A 12682-nucleotide genomic window follows, 5' to 3' on the forward strand; every position below is an offset into this window, starting at 1 on the left:
ATAAATGGATTTTAAAAGTACACAGGGCTAAGATTAAAATTCCTTCTTTGATCCAAAGGCTGGGAAAATAATGGCAATACTCTTGATGCCAGCCTTCAAATCCTCCACATTTGTGTTGTTCTTGTTTAGCAGAGGAACGGATGCCTCTGCCATATGAGGGATGGGTGATATATGAAGGGCTTTTCCTAAGATACTAAACTTAACCCACTGTATGCCAAAAATGGATATCCACATGGCCGAAACATATTCATGTGGGCATTGTTGAAAAAGGCAGGGAATAGACCTTGACTTTGGCCCTTTAACCCCTTCCCTCAATGGCCAATGATTAATATATAAGTTACTGTTGGGCCAAAATAAAATTAGTACATTCTATGATGACCAGGAAAGTCTTGCTTGGTCACAGTCAGACTTCGGCTCAGGTCATGATCTCATAGTTCCTGAATTCAAGCCCCGCGTCAAGCTCTGTGCTGACAGCTCAGAGCCTGGAGCCTGCTTTGGATTCTGTTTTGTTTTGTTTTTACTAATTGGGTAAAGGCCTTCCGCTACAAGACAGAAAAGTCACAAAAGTAAGAAAAATTCTGCTTTATAAAATAATACCCAGGTTTGGCTTATCTAAAAATTTGCAAATTAATTATGGTAAATGGCTGCCTTCACTCTTTCTCTAGAACTCCTGGCTCTTAAAAAAGTTTTACACATTAAAATAAAGTAGACTGTCTGCTTATACTCAGCCAAAACTCTAAATTAAACACCTCACAGGCATCAGATGCTTTAAAAAAAATTTTTTTTTAATTAAGTTAGGGCCAAACTCTTGGAAAAAGAGCCACCATTGATTACTTACTGCTCCTGCTTCTCTATCATTTGGGTTATGAGACATTCCCTGACATACGTTGTTTACAAAGTCAGGGTCTCTCCTAGATTATTTGACAGGTTTGGAAACTGTAGACATTATCTTAAGATGCCACCTTGCTGGTCAGTATCATCTTTACCTTGTGTTTTTCTCTTTGTGTCTGCTAATGTTTATGCCGCCTTCCTGTACAACTATACTGTGGGCCACGCGACCAACCTTTGGGTAGACTCTAACTGCTGTACCCGTACACCATCCCTTGTCAGCTTGAAGAAGCCAGAAAGTTCATTGTTCCTGTTACCTAACAGTAGTTACAGGCCCTATTCCAGGGGAGAAATAAATAGGAAAAGAGTTAATATTAGGCAGGGAGAGATAAGGGATCTTCAGGGAAAAAGACTGTAGCTGCAAATCGGAGGCGTCCCCCCACCGCCCCATTATAAAGGGCATAAAGAGGGGATCTAAATGAGATAGACAGTCTAATCCTAAGACAACAGATGCAGGCCCTTGGGTCTACCCTAACCACCTTACACCAGTGGGTCAGGGAACGAGTACCTATGAATCTGACCACAGATGCTCACCCCTTTAAACCAGGAGATGCAATATGGATAAAGGAATGAACTGTTCAACCCCTAAAACCTCTCTGGAGGGGACCATTCACTGTCATTTTGTCCACCCCTATTGCAGTAACGGTAGTAGAAGTGGGTCCCTGGATTCACTACAGCAGAGTGAAGCCAGCATCTCAAAACTGGGAGTGCATTCCTGATCCATCAATGCCATGCAAGCTGACCATATGGAAAAAGCAATCTGCAACTCTGGAGCCTCCAGGAGACTGCAGCCCTGCTTTAGTCACTCTGGAAGCTGACTAATCCACACACGGCAGAAGCTACAGGAGTTGATGGTCCAATGAAACAAAAGACTATCCTTACCTTCTCTATGTTTCCTTACTGTGATGCACTGTCACGCCTTGTTTCTCACTATTATTGTGATTTTTGTTCTACTGAGGCCACCACAGCCAGCTAGAAATGTGGTGAGAAGTTTCTGTTAACACTCACCTTCCTTTTGTGGACAGGATACTTCGTTGGTACCAACATGGGGAAATGATGGCCGTAACAGACTAAAAAAATTAGATCCCCACAAACTTTATAGTAAAACAAAATACCCCAGTCCTACTACCAGGGTTTGGCTTCTCAAAAGCCCAATTATTGGTAAAAACTGTCTTGCCTAGTGGAGAAAAAGTTCATCGTCATCTCTGTTAAAAACTTAACATGCCTAGGCCAAAGATTTTATAACTCAACTGCCAGAAAAACCCAATGGTGGGGGACCCCAGATCACCTTGAGCCAGATCCCCACCCCTTGTCTAACTTCTCTCATCTCTGACAGGCCTGGGACAATGTCATCGCAGCTATCAAACGGCAGGCCCCAGGTGGACCATACTAGATATGTGGAAGGACAGCCTATATAAACCTCTAAACCAAGATGATGCTCTTTGACCCTAAGTAGAGGGGTCCAAACATCAAAGTGGGGAATGTAGTAGGGTCCCCTCCCTAAGGAAAGAAAAAAAACCTCAAGGCAATCTGGCTATATGCCTACGTGACAATAGCCTTCACAACCTTGTAACAGGCAACCAGTTAATAAGACTGCATGTTTGTGTGTTACCATATATGGGAAACAAAGAAGTAAAAAATATATAAAAAACTATGCCAAATGGCGTTTGGGGCTCAGTTCTTTGGGTACGAACCCAACTGAGCGGTGCCGGTAGGAATAAAGTTGCTTCCTGGAAAGAAAAGCCTTGGTATCACTACTCTGTGCAAGAATTCTGCTACAGTTACACTAATCAACAGATTTTCAATGTACATGAGACAGCCTTCTATTGGAAAATGTCATCTAGGACTTTCACAGCTAGACAGAAGTCAATGCTTGGCTTTAAAGCTTCAAAGGACAGGGGCACCTGGGTGGCTCAGTCAGTTGAGCGTCTGACTTCGGCTCAGGTCATGATCTCATGGTCCGAGAGTTCAAGCCCTGCGTCAAGCTCTGTGCTGACAGCTCAGAGCCTGGAGCCTGTTTCACATTCCTTGTCTCCCTCTCTCTTTGCCCCTCCCCGACTCATGCTGTGTCTCTCTCTGACAAAAATAAACATTAAATAAATAAATAAAAATAAAGCTTCAAAGGACAGGTGGACTCTCTCATTAGAAGTTACTGCAGGACAATTGGGTGGCTCAGTCAGTTAAGCATCCGACTTTGACTCAGGTCATGATCTCATGGTTGGTGAATTTGAGCCCTACCATCGGGCTCTGTGCTAACGGCTCAGAGCCTGCTTCAGATCCTCTGTCTCCCCCCCACACTCTCTCTCTACCCCTACCCTACACATGCTCTGTCTCTTGGTGTCTCAAAAATAAAAATACATTAAAAAAAAAAAGTTACTGTCTGGGGTGCCTGGGTGCTCAGTTGGTTAAGGGTCTGACTCTTAATTTCGGCTTAGGTCATGATCTGTTTTTGAGTTCAAGGCCCACATTGGGCTCCATATTGACAGCACAGAGCATACTTGGGATTCTCTCTCTCCCTTTCTCTGCCCCTCCCCCACTTGTGCTTTCCCGCTTTCAAAATTAAAAAAAAAAAAAAAAAAAAGTTACTCCAGCTGGTGACTTGAAGTTGAAGCCAATGCTTATTTACCATGTGAAAATCCTATGGCCGTTAAGAATTATATGGCACTTACTCTGTCTATGGTCTATAAATGGAACATAGCCTTGATGATAGCACATCTGTTCACAACATGATTTACTGAGTATTTTAAGCCTAGTATTGAGACCTACTGCTCAGAAAAAAAGATTTCTTTAAAAGAGTGACTGTTTATTGGCAATGTACCTGGTCACCCAAGATCTCTGTGGGAGATGTACAAGATTAATGGTAGCTTTCTTTTTCTTTCTTTCTTTTGTTCTTTCTTTCTTTCTTTCTTTCTTTCTTTCTTTCTTTCTCTCTCTCTCTCTTTCTCTTTTTAACATTTATTTTTGAGAGAGAGGCAGAGGGTGAGTGGGGGAGGGACAGACAGAGAGGGAGACACAGAATGTGAAGCAGGCTCCAGGTTCTGAGCTGTCAGCACAGGGCTCGAACTCACCAGCTGTGAGATTGTGACCTGAGCCCAAGCTGGCCACTTAACTGACTGAGTCACCCAAGCGCTCCAGATTAATGGTATTTTAATGGCTGCTAACATAACATCCATTCTGTAGCCCATGGATCAAGGAGTCATTTAGACTTTCAAGTCCTATTTGAGAAATACATTTTGTAAGGTATAGCTGCCATAGACAGTAATTCCTCTGATGGACCTGGGCAAACTGAAATCCTTCTGGAAAAGATGCACCACTCTAGATGCCATTAAGAACATCTGTGATTCATCGGGCAAGTAATCAAAATATCAACACAACCAAGTTTGCAAGAAGCTGATTTCAACCCTCAAGGATGACTTTGAGGAAACTTCAGTGGAGGAAGTAACTGCAGATGTGGAAACAACAAGAGAACTAGAATAAGTGGAGGCTATATACATGTAACTGAATGGCTGCAATCTCATGATAAAACTGTAATGGGTGAGGAGTTGCTTCTTATGGATAAGAAAGTGGCTTCTTGAGATGGAATCTACTCCTGGTGAAGATGCTGTGAAGATTGTTGAAATGACAACAAAGGACTTAGAATATTCCATAAACTTAGTTGATAAAGCAGCAACAGGGTTTGAGAAGATAGACTCCTCTATTTTGAAAGAAGTCTATTGTGGGTAAAATGCTATCAAACAGCACTCATTGCTACTGAGAAATCATTCGTGAAAGGAAGTCAACTGATGAGGCAAACTTCACTGTTGTCTTATTTTTAGAAACTCCATAGCCACTCCAACTGCCATACCAAGCATTCAACAGTCATCAATACCGAGGCCAGACCCTCCACCAGGAAAGAGATTACTACTCGCTGAAAGCTCAGATGATAGTTAGTGCTTTTTAAGCAATAAAGTATTTTTAAATTAAAGATATGTGTATGTTTTTTTGAGACATAATGCTATCACACACCTGACAGACTACAGTACAGTATCAACGTAGGGGGAAACAAACTCATTTGATTCACTTTACTGCAATAATTGCTTTACTGCAGTGGTCTGGAACTGAAGCCACAGTATCAGATATGTCTGTATCAACCTGATGAAAAAGGTGGTATAACCCACTCCCACTGTAAGCTGAGGAAGTGAGTTTACTGAGGATAAGTTGCCCGTGGTCTCACAGTGAGAATATTAGAGAATGAGAATGCAAGCCCCAGTTCCAGCATTCAAGGTTTCAGCTGTTCTGGTGCACCGCCTATTTGGAATTAGCCTGAAGGGGCCAACTATTACTTTGTTTCTTTGTGTGCAAAACTTACTTGGAGTAGTGCTTACAGTTCTTTTATTTTTTCCAGGTTTGGAAAATCCATCTGCGTAGAGAGGCCTCTTTTTTTCCGAAGGAACCTTTGAATCTTCATTACCTGAATCCAAAGATACACAAATGATGAAAGATTCCAAAACAAGTTCTTCCAATTAAGAAATATCTAGGGGCGCCTGGGTGGCGCAGCAGGTTAAGCGTCCGACATCAGCCAGGTCACGATCTCACGGTCCGTGGGTTCGAGCCCCGCATCGGGCTCTGGGCTGATGGCTCAGAGCCTGGAGCCCGTTTCCGATTCTGTGTCTCCCTCTCTCTCTGCCCCTCCCCCGTTCATGCTCTGTCTCTCTCTGTCCCAAAAATAAATAAACGTTGAAAAAAAAAAATTAAAAAAAAAAAAAAAAAGAAATATCTAGAAGTTAACATGGGGCATTTTCATTTGACAGGGTCTGCCAAAGTGGTGGAAAAAATGAGCACAAAGAATGAGTTACAGCATCACTACAATTTTAGCTCATATGCTTCAAGTAGCCAAAAATTTTATGCTTCCTGTACAGAGGTTATATAAATATATCAGAAATTTAAGAACACTTTTTCAAAATTTTGCTATGAACAGATTATTGTTTTAACAAGAATGATACAATCACAAAATCCCAGGGCACCTGGCTGGCTCAGTTGGTGGAGTGTGCGACTCTTGATGTTGGGGTTACGTTCAAGCCCCACATTGGGGTGTAGAGATTACATAAAAACAAAATCTTGGGGCGCCTGGGTGGCTCAGTCGGTTAAGCGGCCGACTTCTGCTCAGGTCATGATCTCGCGGTCCGTGAGTTCAAGCCCCGTGTCCGGCTCTGTGCTGACAGCTCAGAGCCTGGAGCCTGTTTCAGATTCTGTGTCTCCCTCTCTCTCTGACCCTCTCCCATTCATGCTTGGTCTCTCTCTGTCTCAAAAATAAATAAACGTTAAAAAAAAAAATGATACAATCCCACCAACCGAATAAACACCATTAGCATTTTGACATATTTCCTCAGGTCCTCTGCTTCTATACTTGTTTTGTTTTTGTTCTTTAAATCCAGCTGAAATCATGGTGTATACATTTGTGACTTTCCCTCACTGACTTTCCCTCCTTCACCACTTTCCACATTCTGCCATCTTTTCAATTTGAGGCAATCTACTAAAAAATATCCAGGGGTGCCTATGTGGCTCAGGCAGTTAAGCGTCCACCTCTTGGTTTCAGATCAAGTCATGATTTCATGATTAAGGAGTTCAAGTCCCACATCTGGCTCAGGGCTGACAGAAGGGAAGCTGCTTGGGATTCTCTCTCTCCCTCTGCCCCTCCCTTGCTCTCTCTCAAAATAAATAAACATAAATAAATATCTCTATCTCTATCTATCTATCTATCTATCTATCTATCTATCTATCCATCCATCCATCCATCCAAGTGGATTTTCAATAAATGGTACTTATTTATAAATATGTCACTCATGCTGAAGGTGACCCAATACATCCATAAAATATACAAGAATGACTGGATAGAACATGAGGACTGCAGGGGCTTCTGCTTGGACCTTGGCTCTAAAACCAGAAAGGAAAAGTTCCATGAAATAGAGGATAGAGTCAGAATCACTCCTCACCAGATTATTATAAATAATAAAATATTATAAATAGAAAAATAGCAACTTCACAAGGAGCAACTTACCAGTGTGATAACCTGCTAACAAGCCACCACCTGTGCCTTCTACGGGTGCTGATGGGAGGACCACCCTGCGGGATTCCTACCCTAAGCGCATGATCCAAATCTAAACCTCAGCACACATTAGACAAACCAAGGCAGAGGACTTCCAAAACTGGCCTATGTTAAAAAATACACTGTTAAAAAACTATTAAAAAATTTATCTGTTTGGTTGACTAGGCAAAAGGTCTTTGTACCTGTGTCTGGAGTAGGCCAGAAGGAGTTGATGGACAAAATATGGACTCTCCTCATCAAGAAGCAATCAACTACCCTAAGCTTTCCAGCTACCACTCTTACTCTGGTTTTTCCACAATACGGAAGAGGTCTCAAAGGCTTAAACTTTTGCCTTCATTGTAGACACTTAGGAGTTCTACAGCATGGTGTTATGGGTTGAACTGTGTTCCTCAAAAAGTTATGTTGAAGCCTTAACTTGTAGTAACCATGATGTGACCTCAAGAAAAAGGGTCTATTTTGTGGTACTTTGTTATGGCAGTCCTAGGAAATGAGTGCACATGGCTACCCCCCAGGAATTTCAGGGGTTTTTTTGTTTGTTTTTTTGGTTTTTTACTTATTTGACATACCATCTGTTCTACCTTTTCCTGAGGAAACTGCATTCTCCTCTCCTTGGCTCTCGTCTGGTGGTGAAGGAACTTCTCCAACCGTTCTGAGTTTCTGGTTTTCCTGCTTCTCTTGATTCTGGAATTCAATGGGATCACTTATCTTTATCTCTGAATGATCCTGGTACAATTTTAAAAGGGAATGAATTATTTAAATAAGAAGTCACCACTGCCTTCCAAAAATAGGCACCCAAATTGCAAAGAAGGAAGACAAGTAGGAGAATTAGGTTTCTGAGTGACAGACTGGCTCTTGAGAATGTGAATTTGGGAATAGGACATATGAGGGACCACTGAAAAGCATAAATGGCAAGATTAGATCTCTTAGGGATGAGAAATTAACAAATAATCTAAATGGATAGTCTAATGACTGAGGGAGTATACAGAGCTAGAAAATAAAAATTAGGACTATGTCTTGTAAAGTTATATTTGCATAAGAAGATAAAAAAGAAGAATAAAATCAGAGTCCTCTCAAGGCAAAGTGAAGCAAGTGAAGGAAGCCCCTGGCTAATCATATGACTATTCTGCTGAAAGATCAACCCAAGAGTGATCACTAGGTCTGAGGCCAGTTGAAAAGAAAAAAAAAAACCACCTTATTTGATGCTGGTTTTTCTTTCCTTCTTACTTACTACTCATCATTAAGTGAATACTTTCATATTTATTCAACAAATACTTAATTTGTGCTTAATCCTTAGTAAGTGCTTCCCAAGAGCCAGTACTTAGAGTGTGATGAGGACCAGCTTAGACCTGGGTCTGAGCTTTCATGGACCTCACAGCATGCAGAATTTACAACCATCTGGTACCATAAAGGAATTCAGAGAAAGCTTCGTAAGAATACACCAATTTTGACACAGGCAGTGCCCAAAATGTTCACACTTCTATTCACCTGGGAGTCAGGGTTTCTGTGGACTGTCCTGCGCCTTCTCCTCATTTTGGTGACATGGTCAACTGGCAACCTCTCAGCTTGTTCCTGGCTGCTGATCTGCATCTCAGCCTCATCACAAGAGGATGCAGAAATTTGACTTCCATCCTGAAGAGAAAGACATTAATCTGCCATGTCCTATTTTTAGAGTTATGATGTTCACGAAGAATCAGAATTTAAACTGAATAAAAAAACTATTTTACAAAAGGTAATTTTAATACTCTGTTGTACTGATTTATAGTCCAGGACAAGAATTTTAGAGTATTCCAAAAGAAATAATCACATTTAACAACCCCAGCTTGAAAAAAATAGTGTAAGAAAGCATTCAATGTTTTCTTAGTGTGAGTAATTAAGCCAATTAGCATTAATTTTTTGAGTATATGCTATTTGACAGGCAGTATGCTCTAACTAATAATTACAGCTAATATCACATCTTTACTGGGCTTAGTGTTTATACAGGTTATCTCGTTCATTCCTCAAAGCCTAGGACATAGGTAATAACATTATCCCCAGTTTACAGATGGAAAAATTGAGGCTTGGAGTCCAAAGTAACTTGTCAAGGCCAAAATAAGGGAGTAAGGTAAGAACAGCACCTGTACAACCATAAACTAAAAGTAAAGAGCTAAATTATCACAACAGTGTGATAAAGGTACCAAAAGATAACATACAAACTTGCTTATTTTATAAGAACTCATTGAGGGCCTGGGTGGCTCAATCAATTAAGCATCTGACTCTTGATTTTGGCTCAGGCCATGATCTTGCTGTTTGGGAGTTCAAGCCCCATGTTGGGCTCTGCACTAACAGTGCAGGGCTTGCTTGAAATTCTCTGTCTCCCTCTCTCTCTGTGCCTGCCTCTCTTTCTGTCTCTCAATAAATAAACATTTAGGAAAAAAAACCCGCACAGTATAATATTTGCACTTATTAGTATTAATGGCGGAAGACTGGATTCATTATTCAACACATGATACAGAGACAACGATGCTTTTTATCTTTGTGGGGAGGGCAAGGAATCTTAGTTCTTTCACACCAATGTGAAGAAATGTGGATGGGTACAAGATTTAAATGTAGAAAGGAAACTATAAAAGCACTAGGAAATTGGGGTATGTGGGTGGCTCGGTTGGTTGAGCATCTGATTTCAGCTCAGGTCAAGATCTCACAGCCCATGAGTTCGAGCCCCACATCTGGCTCTGACACTTCAGAGCCTGGAGCCCTGCTTTGGATTCTGTGTCTCCCTCTCTCTCTGCCCCTCCCCTGCTCACTCTCTCTCTCTCTAAAATAAAATAAACGTTAAAAAAATAATTAAAAAAAAAAAAAAGCCCTAGGAAACAAAATAGGTGAATATATTATCATGAGTATGAGGAAGGCCTTCTTAAACATGTTCTCTTACCTGAAGACTATAAAGGATAGGCTTGATCTGTTCCTGGCGTTTTTGTTTTTAGAAAAATTCAAATGTTTTGAAATAAACTAGTATTATACACATACGGCTAAAAAAAAAAAAAAATCCAGTACTGAAAAGATTATAATGGAAAGCAATTGTTTCTCTGCCCTACCCTTCCCATTTCTAGGGCTTAACTTCAGGTAGTCACTTGTGTATCACTCGTGATTTGCTAGTGGGATATTCATTTGTATTTTCAGTCGCTATGTTTAGTGCCTCTCATATACTGAAATCTAGCTCCTGCCCCACTCTCACCTCCCATCTTCTTCCTGACAGCACGCCACCACCTCAGTCATTCTACGAGTCACCTTTGCTGCTTTAAAGATTCTAAGCCTTTCAATCTTGTCTCACAACTACACAGTATATCCTGTAAATTCCAAGTGCCGCATCCTTATGCTTCCCTTCATTCTGTCCTCCTTTTCTCACTCACTGTCATCTATTTCTCTTTAAGTTGTGAACATTTATAGCTTGTTACATAACCTTAATTGAACCATCTGTTCCTTGTCTGTGTGCCTGGATTCCAAGAGCTAACAAATCATTAAGTTCTTTAAGCTTTTGTTGTTTTCTTGGTCATCTCAGTCTCCTTTAGGGTCTTTTTATTTATCTTAAGCTCTCTCACACTGGTGACTGGTGCTGTCTATCCTATTTCAAAACAAGGAAGACCTCACTAGAGGCTTGGATGTGTGGGAGGGCCTGTTACCTGGTGCAATCTGATGTACAAGGGTCCTTAGGTGGGGAAGAAGCTATTATGTAGAGGAATCCTTGAATGCCAGAAGGCAGAGGACTTTGCTTAATAACACTGACTTTCCTTACTGAGAAACCTTCCAATATTACAAACTGTAGTTTGTAGTGACACCTGGTGCTCTGCTTGTGGAAGTGGTGGGGTGAATGTTTTATATCCTGATTTTTCAATCCATTTCACTATGGTGCCTGGACCCCACCCCCTGAGAGTTGGTTTGGTTGGCCTGGGTTTGGTAAGACCTATGTATCAGCATATTTTATTTATTTTGAGAGAGAAAGAGTGTTAGTGGGGGAGGGGCAGAGAGGAGGAGAGAAGGGGAGAGAGGGAGAGAGAGAGAAAGAATCCCAGCAGGCTCCATGCTCAGTGCATAGCCCGACGCAAGGCTCAATTGAACGACCCTGAGATCATGACCTGATAGGAAATCAAGAGTCAGACACTCAAATGACTGAGCCACCCAGGTGTCCCAATTTATCAGCATTTTTAAAAATCTCCCCAAATGGTTCTCCCATACATCCTGCAATAAGATCCATAATATAAAACAAATTTATGGGGAGGCAAAGAATAAGAAGGTTTTGAGAATGCCAGGTTTTATAGGTAAAACATTACAGAAGTAAAATAGTTCCAAGTCATAAAAGGTCCAGGATATGCCAAGGAAGAGGATGGCTGATGAAGGGTGGGAAGCAAAGTTACAGGAGTGAGGGAAGAAGCAGGCAAGGGCAGTAAAGAACATCCAGATGGACCTGTGAATTCATTCCAAAGAAAGTCAGGGCATGAGGGGATGAGGAAGACAGCAAGACACCAAATACCAGAAAGCAACCAGGGAGTCAGCAAGTGACAGCTGAAAACAGATAAGCATAAATTCAAAGAAACAAGGATACATGAGAATAGGAAGATGCTATCTGTATCCCACCTCCCAACTCCCTGGATAGTCATGGGGAAGCAAAAGAAACTGCTTCCACTGTAAAAGTGTTGCCCTTGGTTACCTGTATTGCTGGAATCTAAAGAGATACTTTTTTTAAGTTTACTTATTTGTGAGAGACAGAGTGACCGAGTGAGAGAGCAGGAGAGGGGCAGAGAGAGATGGAAAAGGAGAAAATCCCAAGTAGGCTCTGCAATGTCGCACTGTCAGTGCAGAGCCCCACAGGCGTTTAACTGACTGAGCCACCCAGGGGCCCCAAGAGATGCTCTTAAAGTACTTATTTATCTCTCCCACAGGGACTCCCTTATTAACAGAGTGCAAGACAGGTCCCCTAATTGTCCTTTTTTTTTTATGTTTTAATGTTTATTTATTTTTGAGAGACAGAGAGGGAGGGAGGGAAGGGCACATAAGCATGGGGGGAGGGGGGGAGAGAGAGAGAGAGAGAGAGAGAGAGAGAGAGAGAGAGAGAGAGAGAGAGACACAGACAGACAAACAGAATCCAAAGCAGGCTCCAGGCTCCCAGCTGTCAGCACAGAGTACCACAGGGCTTGAACTCACCAACCTCAAGATTATGACCTGAGCCAAAGTTGGATGCTTAACCAACTGAACCACCCAGGCACCCCCTTAACTATCCTATTTAGAAGCCTGTTAGCCCAACTCCCAGAGATTGTTTATTTTTCTTTAATGTTTATTTTTGAGACAGACAGAGATAGCACAAGCAGGGGTGGGGCAGACACAGAGAGGGAAATACAGAATCTGAAGCAGGCTCCAGGCTCTGAGCTGTCAGCGCAGATTTCAACATGGGGTTCGAACCCACAAACCATGAGATCATGACCTGAGCCAAAGTCAGAGGCTTAACTCACTGAGCCATCCAGGCATCCCTGAGATTGCTTGTTTTAATCCCATGCATTTTATGTTAGTCTGGGAGGCTGACAGTGATCAGGAAGGGTATGTTCATTCCTGAATGCACCATGATGTACCTATAATACACTTGTCTAAATCCAAGACTGATGAGGCGCACCTGGTTTAGACAACGGAATCCTTGGCACACAGCCACACTAACCCACATACAGCACTTCCCCAACCCATATA

At 41.8% G+C, this 12682-nt stretch overlaps 1 protein-coding gene across 4 annotated transcripts in view; it reads right to left on the reverse strand.

Annotated features, from left to right (window-relative positions):
* Positions 1–12682, reverse strand: part of NUSAP1 (nucleolar and spindle associated protein 1) — a 76949-nt gene that overhangs the window by 18211 nt on the left and 46056 nt on the right. Inside the window, exons 5-7 of one of the 4 annotated variants that reach the window (XM_030318442.1) lie at positions 8459–8602; positions 7540–7696; positions 5237–5338 (exon numbers count right to left, since the gene is read on the reverse strand). In XM_030318442.1, the coding sequence (XP_030174302.1) occupies positions 5237–5338; positions 7540–7696; positions 8459–8602 (403 nt within the window). The remainder of the gene's footprint in view (positions 1–5236; positions 5339–7539; positions 7697–8458; positions 8603–12682) is intronic. The other 3 variants (XM_030318445.1, XM_030318444.1, XM_030318443.1) reach the window with 3 other exon arrangements.

Source organism: Lynx canadensis, chromosome B3 (assembly GCF_007474595.2).
Source record: "Lynx canadensis isolate LIC74 chromosome B3, mLynCan4.pri.v2, whole genome shotgun sequence".
Classification (NCBI taxonomy): domain Eukaryota; kingdom Metazoa; phylum Chordata; class Mammalia; order Carnivora; family Felidae; genus Lynx; species Lynx canadensis.